General features: G+C 50.8%; 1 protein-coding gene across 1 annotated transcript in view; it reads right to left on the reverse strand.

Moving 5' to 3' along the window:
* The window catches only part of ABTB2 (ankyrin repeat and BTB domain containing 2), a 170971-nt gene that overhangs the window by 37556 nt on the left and 114471 nt on the right, over positions 1 to 18944 (reverse strand). Inside the window, exons 2-3 of the mRNA XM_077777477.1 lie at positions 6928 to 7074; positions 655 to 868 (exon numbers count right to left, since the gene is read on the reverse strand). Coding sequence (XP_077633603.1) covers positions 655 to 868; positions 6928 to 7074 — 361 coding nt within the window. The remainder of the gene's footprint in view (positions 1 to 654; positions 869 to 6927; positions 7075 to 18944) is intronic.

An 18944-nucleotide genomic window follows, 5' to 3' on the forward strand; every position in this document is an offset into this window, starting at 1 on the left:
GCTTGTGCCCCTCAGTGGGTCCCCTTGTGCAGTGCAAAACCTTCACATCTGTTCTAACAGCTCTGCTCCCAGATGCGGAAGGGTTAGGCTCCCTTGGCGAGAGCAGAAGGCCTGGATCCTGGGGCTATTCAACCACTAAAGTGCCAGAGGCAGGCCGTTCTTGTCTGTGGCAAGACCCCAATGCCTCAGACCCTCACCACCAACAAGGAGAATGGTGGCATCATCATGATCAAAAGAGGTGGCAGCCGCCACTGACAGAGGGCCAGGTACTGCCCAGACACTGTCCTACGTGCTTTTTCTCAGGGCCCTGGCTCACTGCATTCTCACTACCTCCTTTCCAGGCAGGCGTGAATACCCGTGTTTATAAAGGAGGCAAAGGGAATTCAGAGAGCCCAGGAAGTGAGCACTAGAGCTGGAAAATCAGAGACGGAAGCCAAAACCCTCTGTGAGCCTCAGAGACTCCGTGCTGCCTCCACCCTGGGTGAAAAGTCCCACCACACACCAGGGCTGGGCCTTGATTCATGTGAATCGCCAGCCTTGCGGTACCAGCCGCTTCCTCATAGGCACGCAGGCTGGTGCCGGTGGGTCGGCCGGTCGGTCCGCACACTGGGCAGTGCCCCCCGCCGCAGGTGTGCAGCCCAGGGAGACCCCTACCGTTCATTGTTGAGAGCCATCCTCGGGGGATCCAGGTTGGGGTTCTCCATGGACTCCATCTGTGGACACCGCAGGAAGTAGTAGAGCGTGTGGAGGGCGTCGGGGGACCAGGTGATGGGCTGGGGGGGCTGGCGGGCCTGGCGGGCGGGGCTGGAGCCAGGACACAGCGGGTGGCGCCCCTGCATGTGGTGCATGGCGCGGGAGACCAGGTCGCCTGGCGGGGAGGGCAGAAGGGCGACACAGAAAAGAAAGAGTCTGAGTTCGCGGCCCACATTCTTCCAAGGCTACTTGCAGTTAATGGGAAATGGCCCCCCTGGCCTGGGTGCCTAATTACCGTTTACCTCGGAGCCAAGAGGCGGGGGAGGTGGAGACTGTCACCCAGACACACGGGAGCAAGTGTTCCTTTCACTGCCGGTTTTGCCCTAACAGCTGAACAGCCTTGGCGGGACCATCTCCTCCCGGACTTATGCTAATGTGGTTTCTTTTTCGACATCCCCACTCCCTCCACCACCCCGTGGCTCTGTGCACAGGGAGGCCCAGCCTGTGACACCCAGCGCCAGGGTGTGACACCCAGCAGGGCGGTGACTGCCCCGTGCTGTCCTGTGCAAAGCCCAGGTCCTTCAGCAGGGAAGGCATCTCCGTCTCCGACGCATCAGGGAACACTACCATCGTCACCACTGCTGGGCGCTCCCTATGTGCTGCGTGTTCAATTTCTTACAAACAGGGTTTCCTTTGATCCTTAAAATGCTGGGGCCGGGTTTTATCCCCATTATACAGGTGAGGAAATGGAGGGTTATCTGGTAAACAAACACTTACTGACCCCCTCCATTCCCCTGGTCACTGGGAGGCCACGGTGGACAGAGCTTACCCAGCCAGGGTCCTGTGGCTAGGAAACGGTAGAGTCTACATTCAAATGCAGGCTTCTGACTCCAAAGTCCACGAACTGAACTGTGACCCAGGCCTGAATCACTGAAGTCTGTGGGGTCCTTGGGTCCCCATATCCTGTGCCGTGTTTCTGCCCAAGTCAAGCCTTTTCAACATCCCGCTGGCCTGGGACAGGAAATGTCCCATCATTGTGTGAGGCCACAATGCTGAGAAAGGATGGGCCAAACAGCCCCAGGCACCTGCCAACCCTTTATTCTGGGAAAAGTGTCACCCTTCCATTCTCCTTAGGCCTGAAAACTGTGGAGGGGGGGGCGGTGGAAGAGTGGGGGTGGAGGGGTCTCCCCTGTGGGCCAGTGGCAGTGTCTCTGGACAAGGCTGGCCCTAAGGCGAGAAAAACAAGCAGGTTTTAACCTGGTGAGGAGAAGTGCCATTCAATGTATGGCAGAACCGGTTCATTTATTCAACTGGCCTTCATTCTATAGCTTCTGCGAGTCTGGTTCTCTGCCCCACTGCTTGCTAGCACCCTGCACAGGGTCTATGTATAACAGGTGCTTAGCAGGCATTTACAGAATAAAAAAAACTAGCCTTATGCATTCATTTCATTTTAAAATACAGCTTCTGGGTGGGGGGGGCGGGGCGCTGCACTTAGGTCCACTAGTGGCCAAGTTCTCCTGGGACAGCCTCAGCAAGGGAAGATGACACCCCTGGAACGGTGATCTCCACTAGGAAGGAGAGCCCCGGGCCCCACCCCCACCGCCTCCCTCCTCCCTCTCTCTGCACTTGACTCTGCTCCTCGTTGGTGCCCCTGGAGCGGCTGAGAGCGGTGACTTGCGGACACCCAGCTCGCACCCTCAAGACTCTGCTTTAATAGGTCTGGGGCAGGACCTACGCATCCTATCTTGTAAAAGCTCCCCTGGCGAATCTAATGTCCCGTGAGGTGAGAGATTCACCAGGTTAGCGGGTGAGCGCGCAGATTCCAGAGTCAGACACTCCTGGCTTCGTCAGGGCTCTGGTACTTCCAACCCTGTGCCTTACGTAAGTTACTCACCAGAGCCTCCTCATCCTCACCTGTACAATGGAATCATTGTATCTCACCTAAACATTTTGAGGTTTCAAATAAATAATAAATGTAAAGCATGTAACATCACGCTTGGCACAGAGTACCTGGTAAAGATGAACTGTAACAGCATTATATTCCTGTCCTGTTTCTGTTATTTCTCTCTTCTCCGCTCCACCTCCCGGGGCCTTGCTTCCAGGATTTTTTCTATGCCATCGAGCCTTACCCCACACTTCCCAGGAGAGGAGGAGTCTGAGTCCTGCAATGCCAGCTCCCAGCCCTGCTCTCGGGCTCCTGGGTGGCAGAAACTGGCACCGACAATCCTCAGGCCAACCCGCCTCCCAGTAGCTAGTTGCACAGCTAACTTGGCTTCAAGAAGTTGAAACCTGGCTTCCATTTCTCCAGGTCAAATGCTGTGACTTTTGGCAGGGTCACAGGGCCAGGGGGAGAAGTCAGAGAGCCCCTAATCACATGAGTGAGTGAGAGAGAGAGAGAGAGAGAGAGAAAGGAAGGAGACCTTGTGGAAATGCTTCAAAGGTGGTCTCTCGCAGACCAAGGAGCAGGTGCCTGCAGACAACGCAGGCCAGGCGTCTAAAAACTCACAGGGTGTGCATCCCTCACTCACAGCCGAAGCAAACAGCTCGCTTTGGGCAGTCTCCCCGGGGTGGTTTTCCCCTCGGTCACCTTACATTTCCCAGGCTTGCAAGTGGGGAGAGCAGAGGTTAAATCTCATTTAACTGGCACATTTCCATTTTACAGACGAGGAACCAGGCTCGCTGACGTTAAATGGTGGCAAGTGAACCAACCAGGACTTGAGCTGGGGACCCTGCCTCCCAGACGCATGCCCTTGGCCACTGCTCCATGGTGTGGTCTGCACACTGGGACAGTCTACAAACTGTGTGTTACTGTTTTTGTTGTTGTTGTTTTGTACTGGATCACAACAAGTTAATTCCAGAAATTGAGAGTGAGCTTTAAAAGAGTCTCAGGGTTTGGGCACCTGGGTGGCTCAGTCGGTTAAGTGTCCGACTTCGGCTCAGGTCATGATCTCACACTTTGTGAGTTCAAGCCCCACACTGGGCTTTGTGCTGACAGCTCAGAGCCTGGAGCCTGCTTTAGATTTTGTGTGTCCCTTTCTCTCTGACCCTCCCCTACTCACACTGTCTCTGTCTCTCTGTCTCTCTCAAAAATAAACATAAAAAAATTGTTTTTTAAAAGTCTCACAGTAATTTGACAGAGTGATTTTATGTCTAATAACTTTTTACAAATTGGCTTGCATTTTACATGTCTTTGATTTCATTTTTGAAGACATTCGTTTTCATTGTATTTTATAGAGGTTTCAGTCGGCAAACAGAGTGGGGACACAGATTCCCTGGCCCATCACCACGGCTGATTCGAGAAGCCATGGCCCAGACTGGACGACACTCTTGCTTTAGTGCAGGTGGGGGCTCAGAACTGCTTCAGAAATGCCCTTGCACTTGAGAAGCAGCCGATCCTAGGCTCGATGAAAGCTCAGTCTGAAGCCCAGAAATGCCTATAAGGCACCAAAAAGCAAGCCCTCACTGCTTGTTAATCATGAGAGCCTTGGTGAGAGGTGCTACAGGTTTCTGGTCTGTCCAACCCTTGTTATGAGCCATCAAATGAAAACAGCAGGCAAGAGTCTGGGATGCTACTACTCTGCCTTCAAAATGAGGCCTCGGCCATCTGGCTACCTTTAAAAAGAAAGGTTTAGTTTTGTTTATCTCGTATTCCCTCCCATTCACATTTTCACAGGGAGAGAGGGACAGAGAGACATACAGGTGCCTAAGTTCTCTATGGGCCTGAGACAAGAAGCTTCTATACCCACCCGGCAGGCTGGGTCAGGTGCAGGGAGTTAATGCATGTTAAATCCGGGGTAAACTTTTAGGTCCAAGGAGCTCAGTGCCAAGTATCACTAGCCCCATTAAGTTCTTCGGTTTCAGAAAAGCTGCATTATCTGCCTCCACCTTTGTCTCCTCCCTCCTGTGGAGTGAGTTTGCAAAAACCCTAGTTTCAGGGTGAGGGAGGTGGGGCAACGTGGCACGTGACTCAGCCTGTTCTGTGGTCCAGGGAAAGATGCCGGGGCGCCTCCTCCCTTGGCCCTGAGGACCGCGTGGGTCAGGATGGGGACTGCCCTGAGTGGGCTTCAGGAAGAAAACGCTGGACCATTCAGAACTCGTTCATACACACACACACACACACACACACACACACACACACACACGAGATCAGGTACTATTCTAATCATGGGGATACAGTACAGCAGAGACCAAAACAGAGCAGTCTATCCTCATGAAGCCGATATTCTAGTCAGAGGAAAGAGATGATAAACTATTTACAAGTAAATATATGATACGTGTTAAGTGGTGACCAGTGCTTTGAATGAACTGAAGTCGTTAGAGGGGAGACGGAGGGATGAAAAGGGGGTGCTCAGGGAAGGCCTGTCTAATAAGGTATCATTTGGGCAGAGACTTGAAGAAAATGAAGGATGAACATATTTGGGTGTCTGGGAGAAATGGTCACAGGCAGGGGGTCAAAGGCCCTCGGGCGGGAGAATCCTGGCCAGGAGGCCAGGGTGGCTGGAGCACAGTCACCAACAGTAGAGTAGGAGGCAAAGAAGCCAGATCATATATTGGATCCTGGGCAATGGCGGGGATTTGGGATTTCACTGAGTGAGCTGGGAAGCCATGGGGCGGGGGGACGGAGGGATATTGAGCAGATGGGTGGTATCTGACATGGCTCTAGTTTGGGCTGAGTTGATAGGGGTGGAGGTGGCAAAAGGGGCAAACTAAAACGTGGGCTATTTATAAAAGGAAGAACTAACAGGGGCTGAATGTTAAGGGCAGAATGAGGACAAGCCCTTCCCTTGAGGAGAGTTTCTGAACAGCCTTCCCTTTGCCTCGCTGTGGACTGTAATGCACACAGAAGCTGCCAAGGTCAAAGGCGAAGGATCAGACTCCAATCCTGATCTCAGCCGTCTGAGATGCTGGTGGCTGCACTGCTGGCCATATCTAGAAAGCCCTCAGCTTGAAGCAATTTGAAGGGTGTCCACTTAAGGCAGACATAGCTGAGCCCACTTCCTCCAGGGTCCCAGGGTGGCTACGCCCCGGCCCTGACCACTGTGGCGCCCCCAGGAGACAGACAGCTGGGAATCTTGCTTTCTCTCCCAGACCTATTATGAATCTGCTCTGCAATCTTGAATCAGGCATTTCTTTCCTGCTCTGGGAAGGGAAAGGAAGGACGGAGGAAGGGAGGAAAGGAGGAAGCTGTGTTCTGAAGAAGCAAAAATGCTGTCATTTACCATTCAGGAAGCTCGAAGAAATCAGAAATGGGAGGGGCGAGAGCAGAGGAAAACTCCACCGGCTACCACGCCATGCACTTCTGCTCCTGTATGTGGGACTGCTCGGTGGTGGGCCTTGCAATGGTGCAAGGGAGAACTAAGGAGGAGTGGGCAGTTTGATTTCTTAAATAATTGGGAGGGAGTGAGAGAGAGAGAGAGAGAGATCAGAAGATGCATGAAATTTCTTGCCTAACACACTCTTTTCAAGCAGCTGCCAAACGGTAATGACCTAGACCAAGGCACTCCCCCCTCCCCTGTGTTGCACAGAGCCCGAGATCCTGGGAGAAGCCCAGGCCACTGCAGGGCTGAGGCCACACCACCACAGCCTCCCTTCAGCCAGAGGAGCTCTGCTTCCATCTTTCATTTTCTACACTGAGATTTCAAGGGGTGCTTTCTTTTAAGGAAGAATAACAGTTATAAATACAAAGCAGGGGCGCCTGGGTGGCTCAGTTGGTTAAGCGTCCGACTTTGGCTCAGGTCATGATCTCATGGTTCGTGGGTTCGAGCCCCGCGTCGGGCTCTGTGTTGCCAGCTAGCTCAGAGCCCGGAGCCTGTTTCAACTTCTGTGTCTCCCTCTCTCTCTTACCCTCCACTGCCTCTGCTGTCTCTTTCTCTCAGGGAAAAAAAAATTTTTTTTTTTAAATAAATAAATGCAGAGCATCTGGGGCCAGGCTATAAAATACTAAGGTAGATGACCGTGTAGGTAATGCAGGCTCCCCCTGATCGCTGCCACGCAGGAATGGTCATCTGATGTTTCAAGGGAAACCAGAAGTCCAGATTTGTGTGTGATCGAGCCCGCAGGCCAACCAAACCATGCATGTTTGTGGGCCATAAGTTTGCACTCCTGGCCCGGAAGGATCCGGCTTGCAGAGAAGGCAAGAAGTGTGAAGGAGGCAGCCGAGGCCAGAATCCAGAAGGCGAGCTCTTCCCCGACCTATCCCTCAGAGCCAGCTAGACTGGGACGCCCCACACTTACTCAGCTCGGAGATGCTTCCTACGCAGGTGGCCAGGAGGGACTGCTCCAGGGTCCGGAGCTCCAGCTGAGCGTATGCATCGGCTCGCTCATCATGGCCCAGGGACCCGCCATTGTAAGGACTGAAGTACGCAGGGAGAGAGAGGACACCTGTGTGGAAATAGGCAGACAGGTAAGTTCAGGAAGGAAGCAAAGGTCCACAGACCCAGCTCTGCAGCTTCGGGTAGAGCCGGCAGGGGCTTGTGGGAAGTGGGGGTGCGGGGTCAGTGAGAAAATCTCAAAGCTGCACTTGAGGATATCTGACTTCTACAGAAGCCGGAACGAGGAGTGGCCCCCCTGTAGATGTGGTTTCTTGGAGCTGCACAAGGAACTGGCCTCCACAAGCTCACGGGCTACAGGGGAATTCATTCACTCCTTCACTCCTCTGTTCACCATATTTAGACCGCCTCCCTTGGCCCAGGCATTGTGCTCCATTCAGGATGCTGGGGCGACAAAGAGACCTGGCTGTGCCTTCAATGGGCCTCAGGGGATGTAAATGTCCACCATGCCTGCCCAAAGGGTGGGATACCCACCCCCCCCTCAGAGTCTTCTCACATCCTCATGCTGCCCCCTTTCCTTCTTCCTGTCAAGAAGGGGACGAGGACAGACCAAAGTGTAGGAGACGCTGTCTTCTCCACTCCAAGGAGGGGATGTATCCCAGCCACTGGCCAAGTCCAATTAGTGTTTTTCATTAGCACTTCGGCACCAGAGGGACAGAGCTGTCAGAATCAATCCCAGAGGGTGACAGCCTGTACATTTCTCCAACTCACTGTGTGACTTCTTAGAAAGCACCAGAAAAGCAAGAACAGTCTGGCTTAAAATTACATGTTGGTTCTTAAGAGCATGTGGCCACAGAGATTCCCAACCTTTGGTAACTGCCCTTTCTGGGATCAATGCATCTTTGTCCAACACCCCTCTGCACTTTTTTTTTTAAAGAAAAATACCCACCAGAACGTAATCAGTCACTTTTGGGAATATCTCTTAAAATTCCTTGAGATAGCTGGAGAGCCCCTGGGATGTGGCCAAATCTGGGTTAGAATTCCCTGTCCCACACACAGAAATGTAATGAGGATGGCGACAGCCATAGGTGGTGAGCAGCACGGTGGAGATGGGGGCTTGGAGCTGGAATGTTTGGGCTCCCGAATCTGGCTTTGTCGCTTAGCCAGGTGTGATCTCTGGCTGCTTACTGCACTTCTCTGTGCCCCAGACTCCTTGCATGTTAAGCACAGATAAGGAGAGCACCTCACTCACAGTGTGGCTGTGAGGACTGATGAGATGTCAGGTGTCAATGCTCCCCCAGTGTGTGACTTGGAGGAAAAGCTCTGCTGGGGGCTGTCGCTATCATTTTTGCTACATGCTGGGAATGTAGGCTTAATTTTCACTAATTTATTCTTTCTACAAGGTAGGCAGTGCTGTCCCCATTTTAGATGGGGGACTGGTGTTCAGAGAGTTTGAATAACTTGTTCAAGTCCGTGGCAGAGCTAGGATTTGAATCTGGATCTGACGGGCTCTCAAATGTATATACTTAACGCCTCTCGTAAGCCTACATCCAATGAGCGCACCGCCAAGCCTCACCCGTGGCTGTCCCAGATCGGTGGTCTGTGCATGTGCCAATACAGCTGTCTCACTACTGCCCGGTTCACCCAGGAAGCCCGCCTGCTGCATCCTGTATGTACCTTTCCCATCGGGGCGAACACACATGAAACTCTTCCTCTGTCCAGACCCTGGCAGAGGTCTCTGACCGCTCTGCACATTCAGCTGGCAGTCAGCCCTGCTCTCCTCGCCTGCGCATCCCCTGACCCAGCCTCCCTGCCCTCCTCTGTGCTGCCTCCCTGGCCCCTGAGTTCCCCTCACCCCTCCGGGATGGCAGTGGTCCCTCCCGTCACATCTGTGCTGACGCAGTGAGGCAGGGCATCAGAGCACCTCCTCAAAGCAGGCTTCCCAGTGGGAGGAGGGAGAGAGCACGATCGGGCTCCCCCTGCCCCCCAACCCTGTTCTCCAGAGCAGAAACTCTCCCTGAGTACCCAAACACATTAGGGAGAGCTGGCTCTGAGCATTAAAATGAGTAAAATGAAAGGGAATCTGCACCCCCTCCAACACACACACACACACACACACACACACACACACACACACACTCTCTCTCTCTCTCTCCAAGCTCCAACCCACAGACAGCCCCAACATTTGGGAGAGTTTCCACACATCTATGGATTCTGTGCAGGCTCTGTTCCCCCTCCCTTCTTCACTATGAATCTACAGAAACAACACTCGGGACATGTGGATCAAATTTACAGTGCTTAGGGCAAGGGAATAGGAAATTCAGCCGATTTGTCAAAGGATTTCTAGCGAGAAATATTATGTCAATGGATCCAGTAACAGGAGCTGGCACCTCCATTAATAATAGTTCCCATCTTCCTAGTCATCACCCAGCAATGGGGCTTTCACTTACTATTGTGGCAAAAGTAATTATGAACCTATTATTAATAATAATAATTGATGACATCAGAGCTTTTGCATAGTACCTTTTGCTTTTAAGAGACGTTTAACGTTGAGCAATGTATTCTTCCAGTAAGGGAGGTGGGGCAGTCATTACCAAGAACAGGCACATATGACTTCCATTGATGGCTTACTGCGTGCTAGGCACTGTGCACCCCACATGCACCATCACACTGAATCCCCAACACTTCATGATGTATTCTCTGCACCCATCTTACAGATGAGAAAACCGAGGCCCAAGGAAGACGTGCCCAAGGTTACTGAGGGTCAGAAACAGAACTGGCACTAGAATTTCAATCTCTTGAGTCTCAAGCTACTGAAATAAAATGGTGGCCTAATTGTGGCCACCTTGTCCTTTAAACGACCCTGGGAGATTTGTGAGAAGAGGGGTTCCATTCTGTTTGGGCCTCGGGGTTTGACAGGAGGAAAGAGAGACCAAGATCCAGAAATAGGACTTTCCTTTTAATGGGTTTCTAAGCACCTCTTGCCAGGGCTCCCTGGAGGCCGCCCACGGAGTCTACAGATGGAGGCTATTCTCTTATTCCCTCGGATCTTTCCAGAACGCAGCTCTACCACTTGTCTTCTGCATCTGCCCCTACAAAAGCCTTTTTTATGTCAATCTGAAATTTATATAAGCCTCTTCCTCAGCAGCTCTCCTTGGAGATGGAAAATCTTTACGTTCTCATCACTTCAGTGCCTTTTTAGCCCCCACACATTCCCAGCTCTATGATAGGGGCCCAGGGCAAGGTCATTCTGGAAAAAGGGATTTTAAAACACACACACACACACACACACACAGAAAGAGCATCTCCCTTTTTTCCATTTAGTAAAATCTTTAGGAAACATTGCTTATTTCAGTCATGATTGAAAAGAAAGCATGCTGGAATGCCTCCCTTGATCAGTTCACAAGGACATCCCTGATCAATCCTGCTGAACTCTGTAAAGTTACAGTGAAAACCCACAGGCATCAACTCAGATCATTACTGTGACATGACCTACTGAGTCTGGGAGCAGCAAGAGGCAGTAACTATGATCGAGTTATCCTTTACCTTCTATAAAACCAGCATTTCTGTGGAAACCATGTTCCACGCGTGTGTGCTTTGACTCAGTCTGCACATGGAACCATAATCTTCCCTCACTCGATTTTTCTCAGTGTGGTTGCCCAACTCCTGAATCTCGGAACTCATTATCTCATCCCCTGAAGCTGCGGCTGCCTCCTCCACCGTCCCCTCCTGAGCACAATGCCACATCCACCCAATTGCACAAGGACCGTCCCTGAGTCATCCTTATCAAGCCTCCCTCTCCTCCTGCATGCATCCGATCAACCGCAAGCCTTGATGCTTTTGCCACTTCAGCGTCTGGAAAATCTGCCAGGGACAGGACCTCAGTTCGGGCCACTGTCTCCCCTCACCAGATACTGCAGCAGCCTCCTCTCCTGTCTGCCCCATCCTTGCCAGCCCTTCCTCTGGTCAGTCCTCTTACTTAGTCTGGCTTGGTCCTCTTCCATGACTCCCCGCTGCCCCGCAACAAGGGCAGTGAAGTACCTTTTCCATAGGTAAGAAGAATTTTCTTTCTCTGAAATTTAAGGATGAAAACAATTCTGCCAGTGAATGGGGGAATTCCCCAGTGCCTCCCAGGAAATCGGCAGAGTTAAGAAGCCTACGTATATCTGCTCCCTGTTTCTCCAAGCTGTTTTGTGAATTTGGTCACCTGGCTCTGCGCCAGCCCTGGGTTTGGAAAAGCAACGCATTTTCTTCCCAAGAGATTCTCCACCAGTGCCCAGAGAGGGCGCCCTTGAGTTACATGGGAAACGGGTGATGGGTGGAGCAGAGGCCTGGGAACCCCACCTTCTTGCCAGGGGTTGCCAAACAGGAATCAACCTGGGTTTCAGTTTGCAGCTTGCCTCCNGACTGCACACTGGGTTGACAAACCAGACTTTCGGTGCTCAGGGTTTTCAGAAGCAGGGCTTAGTCCAAAGGCCAAATCAATGGGGATTTCATTCTGTTCTCGGGGTGGCTTCTTGAGGCTTCTCCAGCACCCGGATCCTACACTCTGGCCTCTCTGTGTGCTCTAGCACTGAAGTGGAGCCTTCCAGAGCCTCCCCCCCCACCACCANACAGTGGGAACAAACAGACCCTGTGATTACTATTTCCTATGGTTTAATCCCCCCCCGCAGCTCTAGTATCCCTCCACAGCACACAGACACGCAATTTTAAAGGTAACTCTAGTATCCTTCTGCAGCACGCACACACACACACACACACACACACACACACTCAGTTTTAAAGGTAAAGATGTACTTTTGTGTGTGTGAAAACTGGATAGATTTATGGGTGAGCTTTTCTGACCAGTCATCAAAACACCATCAAGACTGTAATATAACGGTCCCCTCAACTCAACAAGCTATTACCAGTGCTCTCCCCAGACCCGTAAATGTTCTTTGCAGGGCAGCGTGAATACAGTGGGCCCGGATACCTGTGCAAGCCTGTGTGTGCAGTACTCTCTCCCGCCCCTGCCCCTGACACTGCCCCCGGACTCACTAGCAACCTGCTCAGGGAAGCTCATTTGTGAAGACGGCAGAGGCCACCGCCTGTCTCCTGTTTCTTTAAAATGAAAACCGGGATGCAGTGGATTACTCTTTTATTGCCCTTGTGAGGAAACTTGGCAGAGTGTATTCTACTGGTTTTCTTAGGAGCTGGAAGCTTGGGCGGGGTTCAATCCATAAGCTTCTGAAAATAAAAATTATATGGCCCCACTGAACGGTTTCCAAATAGCCCGCATAATCCAACACTTTTTTACTTTTTGAAAAGTGTTTCCATTCTCTGATCTGGAATTTTATATATAGCACAGTTAATGCCCAGTGTTGGATATTAGTCATCCTGAAACAAAGTGCTGAAAAGTTAAAGCATGAATAGTTTCAGAGAGACTCAGATAGAGCATAAGGACAGTCAATTCTAGAAAAACTTCGCCGAGTGGCATTTCTCCTGACATTCTAAGGTTGGGGGAGGCTGTTGAGGCAAGAGGAAGAGGAAGGAAACAAGAAAAAAAACCCTGGTGAACTGTCAGTCATGCACGTAAAAAGGATTCATCAGGAATAACTGAAAGTTCATTTCACTCTTGGCCATGACCCATCTGAAGAGGAGACCACGATACTGTGAGGTCCAAAAGTTCAATTGGGAGAAGATGAGAGATCGGGAGGGAGGAGTGTGGTCTGAGTTCGGGAAGCAGGTTTTAATCATGGCTTAATAACGAATGGAGATGGGCTACCCCGTAGGGAGCGGTACTCTCTGCCAGGAATGGGATGAGCCCACACGAAGACCCTGGCAGTGGTCTTATTTCTAGTAACTAATACTATTACTAGCTCTACTTACCAATGAGGCACACTGATGGCTGGGTCACTTGGCTGAGGTCACTAAGCTAGAAAATGGAAGAGGTGGGATTCTGACTCAGCCTGTCCGACCCTGGAATCCATGCTGGTAAGCACCATGCACCACCGCCTCTCACGTGCAGCTCTCCGCGTTCAAGCCCGGGAACAGAACGTGTCCTCCTCCACTCACCAGACCGATTAGCAGTGCACTTTCTCTTCTTCAGGGTCAGGAAATTAAAACCAAACATAATTGTGCTCTGGTTAGCACCTTACTCTGGCTAAGCTATCAGAACACCACTGGCTAAAGATGGTCTTCCAGTTAAGTCAGGCCCAGGGGACTAGGAGCTCACTATTAAACAGTAAAATAATAAGACACATTTATGGCTGCCTGGGGAGCTAGGGGCCGAGAACCAAGGGCAAGATCAAAGGCTGCTGAAGTACAACGTGCTCATTGCCAGGATCCCCGATGCTCTTTTAAAAAGATGGTAAAAAGCAAACCTCACCATCAGTTCTGGGCTGGAGCTCACCTCCCTTTGGAAGCTGTGACAGTCCAGGGCCTGCGGGCAGCAGACCCGTGTGGGGAGCTGGCCGTGGGGCCACCCCTCCCCCTCCAGCTGACAGCAGTGTCTGTGACCTCAGGGCTGACTCACCCCATTCTCAGGGGCACTCCAAGCAGGGTAAGGATTTATGGGGGGGAGAGTGGGGCTCCCAGAAAACAACCCCCCAAAATAGGGGTGAACCCAGAATCTCGAGGGATGCAGGCTCACTGTCATTCTGGCCACTTGTTTCATTAAGGTACCTGTCAGTTCTGTCACAGACCCAGGGGATGTGCGTTGGGAGCCCGTGAAAGAACAAACCAGCAGAGATCATGGATTGCTGCTTAATTTTTTTCGAGTGAAAAACCTAATAAAATGCAGTCTGTTCATTGCCATTTCCCCTCTTTGCAAGAGAGTGAAATAAAGCCAGAGTAACTAAGCAGATCGATTTCAGGAAATTAAACCTAAAGGTGAACTCTGGAAAAACCAGCAATAGTCACAACACCGGCCAGCACGGAGCAGAAAACTCACAGTGACCTACTGAGCTTTTTCCCGTGGAAAAACATCTCCATGATGTTTAGAATACTTTTTAAGAGATTCTGGGTGGCCTCTCTGCAAAGCATTGATGTAACACACCAAGAACTTGAGTGACCAGCAAGCGTGAGCCTTGGAACCGCCGCCCCTTAAAAAAAAAAAGAAGCCACCACATGACCATGGTCCTTTGTCGAATGCCGTCCTTGACCCACAGTGGGTGAGCGCCATAACTCCTGGGAGCCAAGGCCGACACAGAGCCACTTTTGTATAAAGGCAACACATTCCGCACGCATGGGCGCGTACACACACACAGTCATCGCCCTAAAATATCAGTCTTTCCCCCGATCAATGCACACAGCCACCAAGGTAAGAGTGGTTCTCTCTATGCAAGCGTTATAAAAATGTTTGAATTATCATGCTTTCTGAACCTTTTTTACAACGAACATAATTTATTGGCATAGTAAAATGTTACTGTTATTAGGGAAATGGGGGTGGGGAGGGAATGAGGAGAATGACCAACGTTCCTTCTGAGCAAAGGAATCTCTCGAACTTCAAATGTGGCAGGAAATCAGTTACTGGAAACTGAATTTTTATATAAGAAAACAAGTGAATGTTAGCATCTGACTTCGGCTCAGGTCATGATCTCACAGTTCACGGGTTTGAGCCCCGTTTCCGGCTCTGTGCTGACAGCTAGCTCTGAGCCTGGAGCCTGTCTTCAGATTCTGTATCTCTCTCTCTGCCCCTCCCCTGCTCACGCTGTCTCTCTCTCTCAAGAATAAATAAAACATTAAAAAATATAAAATAAAAAAAGAAAACCAGTGAATGTTAAAAAGCAAACTACAGCAACTGAGTTACCTATAAAGAGCCTGGAATGGGAATCATCTAATACAAAAGATAGTCATTTCTGCATGGGAGAATTTTAGATGACTTTTTCCCCATTATTCTTCATACTTTTTTTCCTACTGATTAAATAACGACTGCCTATATTTTTAATAAAAACAAAACCATTATGAAACCATTGTGAGCTCATGGAGGCAAAAAAAAAAGTAAATAAAAGAAAAACATGGTTGTTTTATAGAAATATTACTACCAAAAAAGGAGGAGGGTAAGAGGAAAGGATATTCCTTTTTGAAGAAATCCAGGCAGAAACAGTTCTGCATTGCTAACGAGGAGGTACAATTTTGTCTGTGCACCTCGTTCCATGAATCTGCCCCTTTGAGAACCAGAACCTTCACCTGGCGGTGACTTCAGATACTCAGGGGCTGCGTCACCAGTGGTACTTCCTGGAGCAACCCGCCCGTACTCAGCCCAGCTGTGTACCTACCGCTGATCACGATGCAGCCACGTGGTGGTCTAGACCACCAGCACCTGCCGTGACAGGTGCAGGCTGCGCTATGCTGGTACCTGAGGACAGGGACAGCCAGGGGAATCTTCATACCACATGACCAGAATCACCAACCCAGAAAGGGAGCCGCGGGCTGCCGGTGCCAGCCTGGGGGGAGGGGGGGGACTGGTGGGCATGCGGATGAGAGAAGAGGCAAAGCTTGGACCAGGAGTGGTTCCTGAGTCACATCTGTTAGAGAGCAGTGTTGGCAGCAGGACGGAGAGGGGAGCAGAGAAGTCCCCAAGGGTCAGCCCAGAGCGGAGGAGAGGGATAAATGAACCAAGCACCCAAAACACGTACAAGTCACACCTTGGGGGTTAAAAAAGAGGCACATATCACAAGGTCCCGGGCAGATGGCCAAGGCATTTATTAACAGATCATGAGTACATTAGTCAGAAATTTACTAGGCTACAGTTCTTCTAACAAATATAACCTGCTTCAATTGGCTTTGGATCCCATCCCAAAGGGTTTTGACTATTACACTCTCTAGATGATTTAACAGCATGAGTCAGAGAGAAGAGGGTTTAAAACCCAGCTCTGAATCTTATTAGCTGTGTGACCTTGGGCTAGTTACCTAACATCTCTGAGCCTCACTTTGCTCATCTGTGTAGTAATAGGAGCAGAGTAATAATATCTCCTAGTTCTCAGGACTGAGGACTAAAAGATGTTAAGTTAGCATTTAGCAAAATGCCTGACACATAGTAAGCATGTAGTAAATGGGAATATTCTTACAAATGGCTTCACTGATTCCCAGGGCCAATGGCTTTGGAATAAAGCCATCAGATACCATATAAAAGTACTTACCACCATTAGGAGGAAGGGATGTATCCGAAGCCAATCTATCCCATTATTTTCCTAAAGACCACTGTGGTCTACACTGATAAAGAATCATGCTTTATTCACCACAGAGGGGTTATTTATTCTGCATTCATTCACTCACTCATTTATGCAACAGCTATTTATAGATGGCCTAACCATGTGCAGAAGTAGCTATGCTCGGGGGATAGAAAAATGAACAGACAAGTTCCCTACCCTCTTGATGTTTGCAGTCTAGGGAAGGAGGGTAGACGGTATACCAGCCAAGTCAATAGTGTATGAAAAGGGCTAGAGTCAGCACAAAGAGTCCAGAGGAGGGGTGTCCAAGCCAGACTATCCAGTCCTAGTAGTCAAGGAAGGCTTCCTGGAGGATGGGACATCTCAGTTGATGATGAGTAAATACCAGTCTCATGAAGGTCTTCTAAGGGAGGAAAAGTCAATTTAGAAAGGTTCAGGGGCAGTGATAGGTTGGGGAGAGGCCCTATGGGAACCTGTTATGAAGTTGTGTTTGTACAGTAAACATTTTATTTGTACTAGACTATGTGTTTATTTGGAGCAGCCTGGGAGGTAGCTAATGGAGATCACTGCCCTCTCTCCGCCCACCCTTGGAGCCAGTACTAATCCAAAGGTTAGCAAACTTTTTCTGTAAAGAGTCCGAGAGTAAATATTTTTGGCTTTGCAGAACGCTGTCACAACTACTCAGCTTGGCCCGTGTAATGTGGACATATAACATGCAAACAAAGGCTCATGGCCGTGTTCCATGTATGCAACTATAAACACGGATTTGCCTTTCATATCATCTTCATGTGTCATGAAATGGTCTTCTTTTAATGAACATTCTTAACCATTTAAAAACATGAAATTCATTCTTAGCTTGCAGAAGACAGGAAAAAACGTGTCAGTGAAACTTGGCCCCGGGGCCATGCTGCTGACCCCGGGCACTAGTCCAGAGCACCTTGGAGGGACTGAGAGGGGTAGAACAGAGATGAGCAGAATGTGACCGGCCTCAGGGAGGAGCCAGGGTGGAGGGCACCAGTCACAAGGGTCTAAGAGGCTGGGGCTCTGTCCTCAGGGCAATACAGAGCCATGGAAAGGGTTTAATGTTTATTTATTTTTGAGAGAGAGAGAGAGAGAGAGAGAGAGACAGCCAGCCTGAGTGGGGGTGGGGCAGAGAGCCAGGGAGACAGAATCTGAAGCAGGCTCCAGGCTCCAAGCTGTCAGCACAGAGCCTGAGACGGGGCTCAAACTCACAACTGTAAGATCACGACCTGAGCCAAAGTCGGACGCTTAATCGACTGAGCCACCAAGATGCCTCAATCATGTTTCTCATCATCGTTTTCAACAGCTGCAGCACACACCATTCTAGACGCCCATTATTTTGGGTGAGTCAGGAAGGACCCCTTTAACATGACTTCAGAGTGGGCAGAGTGTCCCGAGTCACTTTAAACCCCGGTGCACCAGCACAGAGGAGAGCCCTCAAAGTGAGGGCTCCACCGGAGAGGTGAGGAACTTCCCTTCCTACCTGGCACCTGCTGGAGAGGTGACCTTATTAACAGACCCTCCTAACAGACATCAGCACCCTCCACCTCTTTCTTAACTTGAAAACCAGGTCTCACCAAAAGGGAATTAAATCTCCAGGAAGATGTGGGGTTTCCTCACATGCGTCTTTGGATGAGAGACTCCCTGAGGCCTTGAAGGCCTAGCTATAGGGCTGTCTTCCAGGGAGGGGCACTGGGGCCTCCAGCCCGCTGACACCAAGCCCTGGACTTGCACACAGGCCCCCTCTGGGGATCCTTTTCTCCCCCTGGGAAACCCAGGACTGTCAGTGCTCTCCGTGCAGAACCCAGATGGGAAGGGCTCTTGCCGAGCCGCAGGCTTCTGGGGAAAGGCGGCTTGCAGCCCGCTTCCCCGGGAGGGGGCTCCTCTGTCCCGCTGCCTTGGGGACGGCACAGTCTCAGCCTGTCTGCAGCGCCGTGTGTGACCCTGTACGCTTCAACTACAACTTTGGGCTTTGGCCGGAGTCCCTCGCTGTTTGTTTTACAAACTCCTACTTATGGTCTCAAATTAGGCTCATTAAAAAGCCAGCTCCCCATGGGGCTATAAACGTCACACGGACGAGCGCAGAGCGAGTTTACAAGGCTGGCGTGTGATCTGCCCACCAAGACAGCCCGCGGACCCGGTGGAAATAGTGAATCAGTCTTTTTGGGCAAAACCCCTTCCCCAGGGCGCTCCCCGACCCAAGATGTGCTGGCTACCGGCCAGAGGAGAGGCAGCGCGGGGGAAGGGCTCTCGAGACAGCTGGGCCAGCTCTTTCTTGGATCTGAGCAGCACTGAAAGGGTTTCCTCACTTGCTCATGTGCAGCACCCCGGCTCTGTTCACACTGCCCCCCGCAATCATCATTGCGAGCAGAGGCCGCCACCAACACAGCCCCTGCGTTCTCACTCGTGCCTGAGCGGATGAGCCTTCTCTTTCCTGGGGAGTTTCTCCTGTCCCCATCCTAATGCTGCCATTTCCGCTTCGCAGCTTCTGCCCCGGGCGGGGGTCACACCCAGTGGGCAGTGGGTCTGGGTGAGCGGAGGGCACAGAAACGGTCTCCTGCCCGCCCAGCATCAGGGTCATTCTCGAATCATTAACCAGTCAGCATGCTCCAAACTACACTGAGGCTGAATGAAGCAATTTGTCACCCTGGAGATCTTACCATCCACCCCCAAGCCACCTGCCAGATGGCCAAGGTGAGAAAGAACCCAAGTCTTTTAAACTCCTTGACGAAGTTTCAGGAGATACTTTGTCCCAGGGCTTTACTAAAAACACACACAAACAACATGTCTCCTACCCTCCCCCCGCCCC

The sequence above is a fragment of the Crocuta crocuta genome, unplaced genomic scaffold (assembly GCF_008692635.1).
Source record: "Crocuta crocuta isolate KB4526 unplaced genomic scaffold, BGI_CrCroc_1.0 scaffold384, whole genome shotgun sequence".
Lineage (NCBI taxonomy): Eukaryota > Metazoa > Chordata > Mammalia > Carnivora > Hyaenidae > Crocuta > Crocuta crocuta.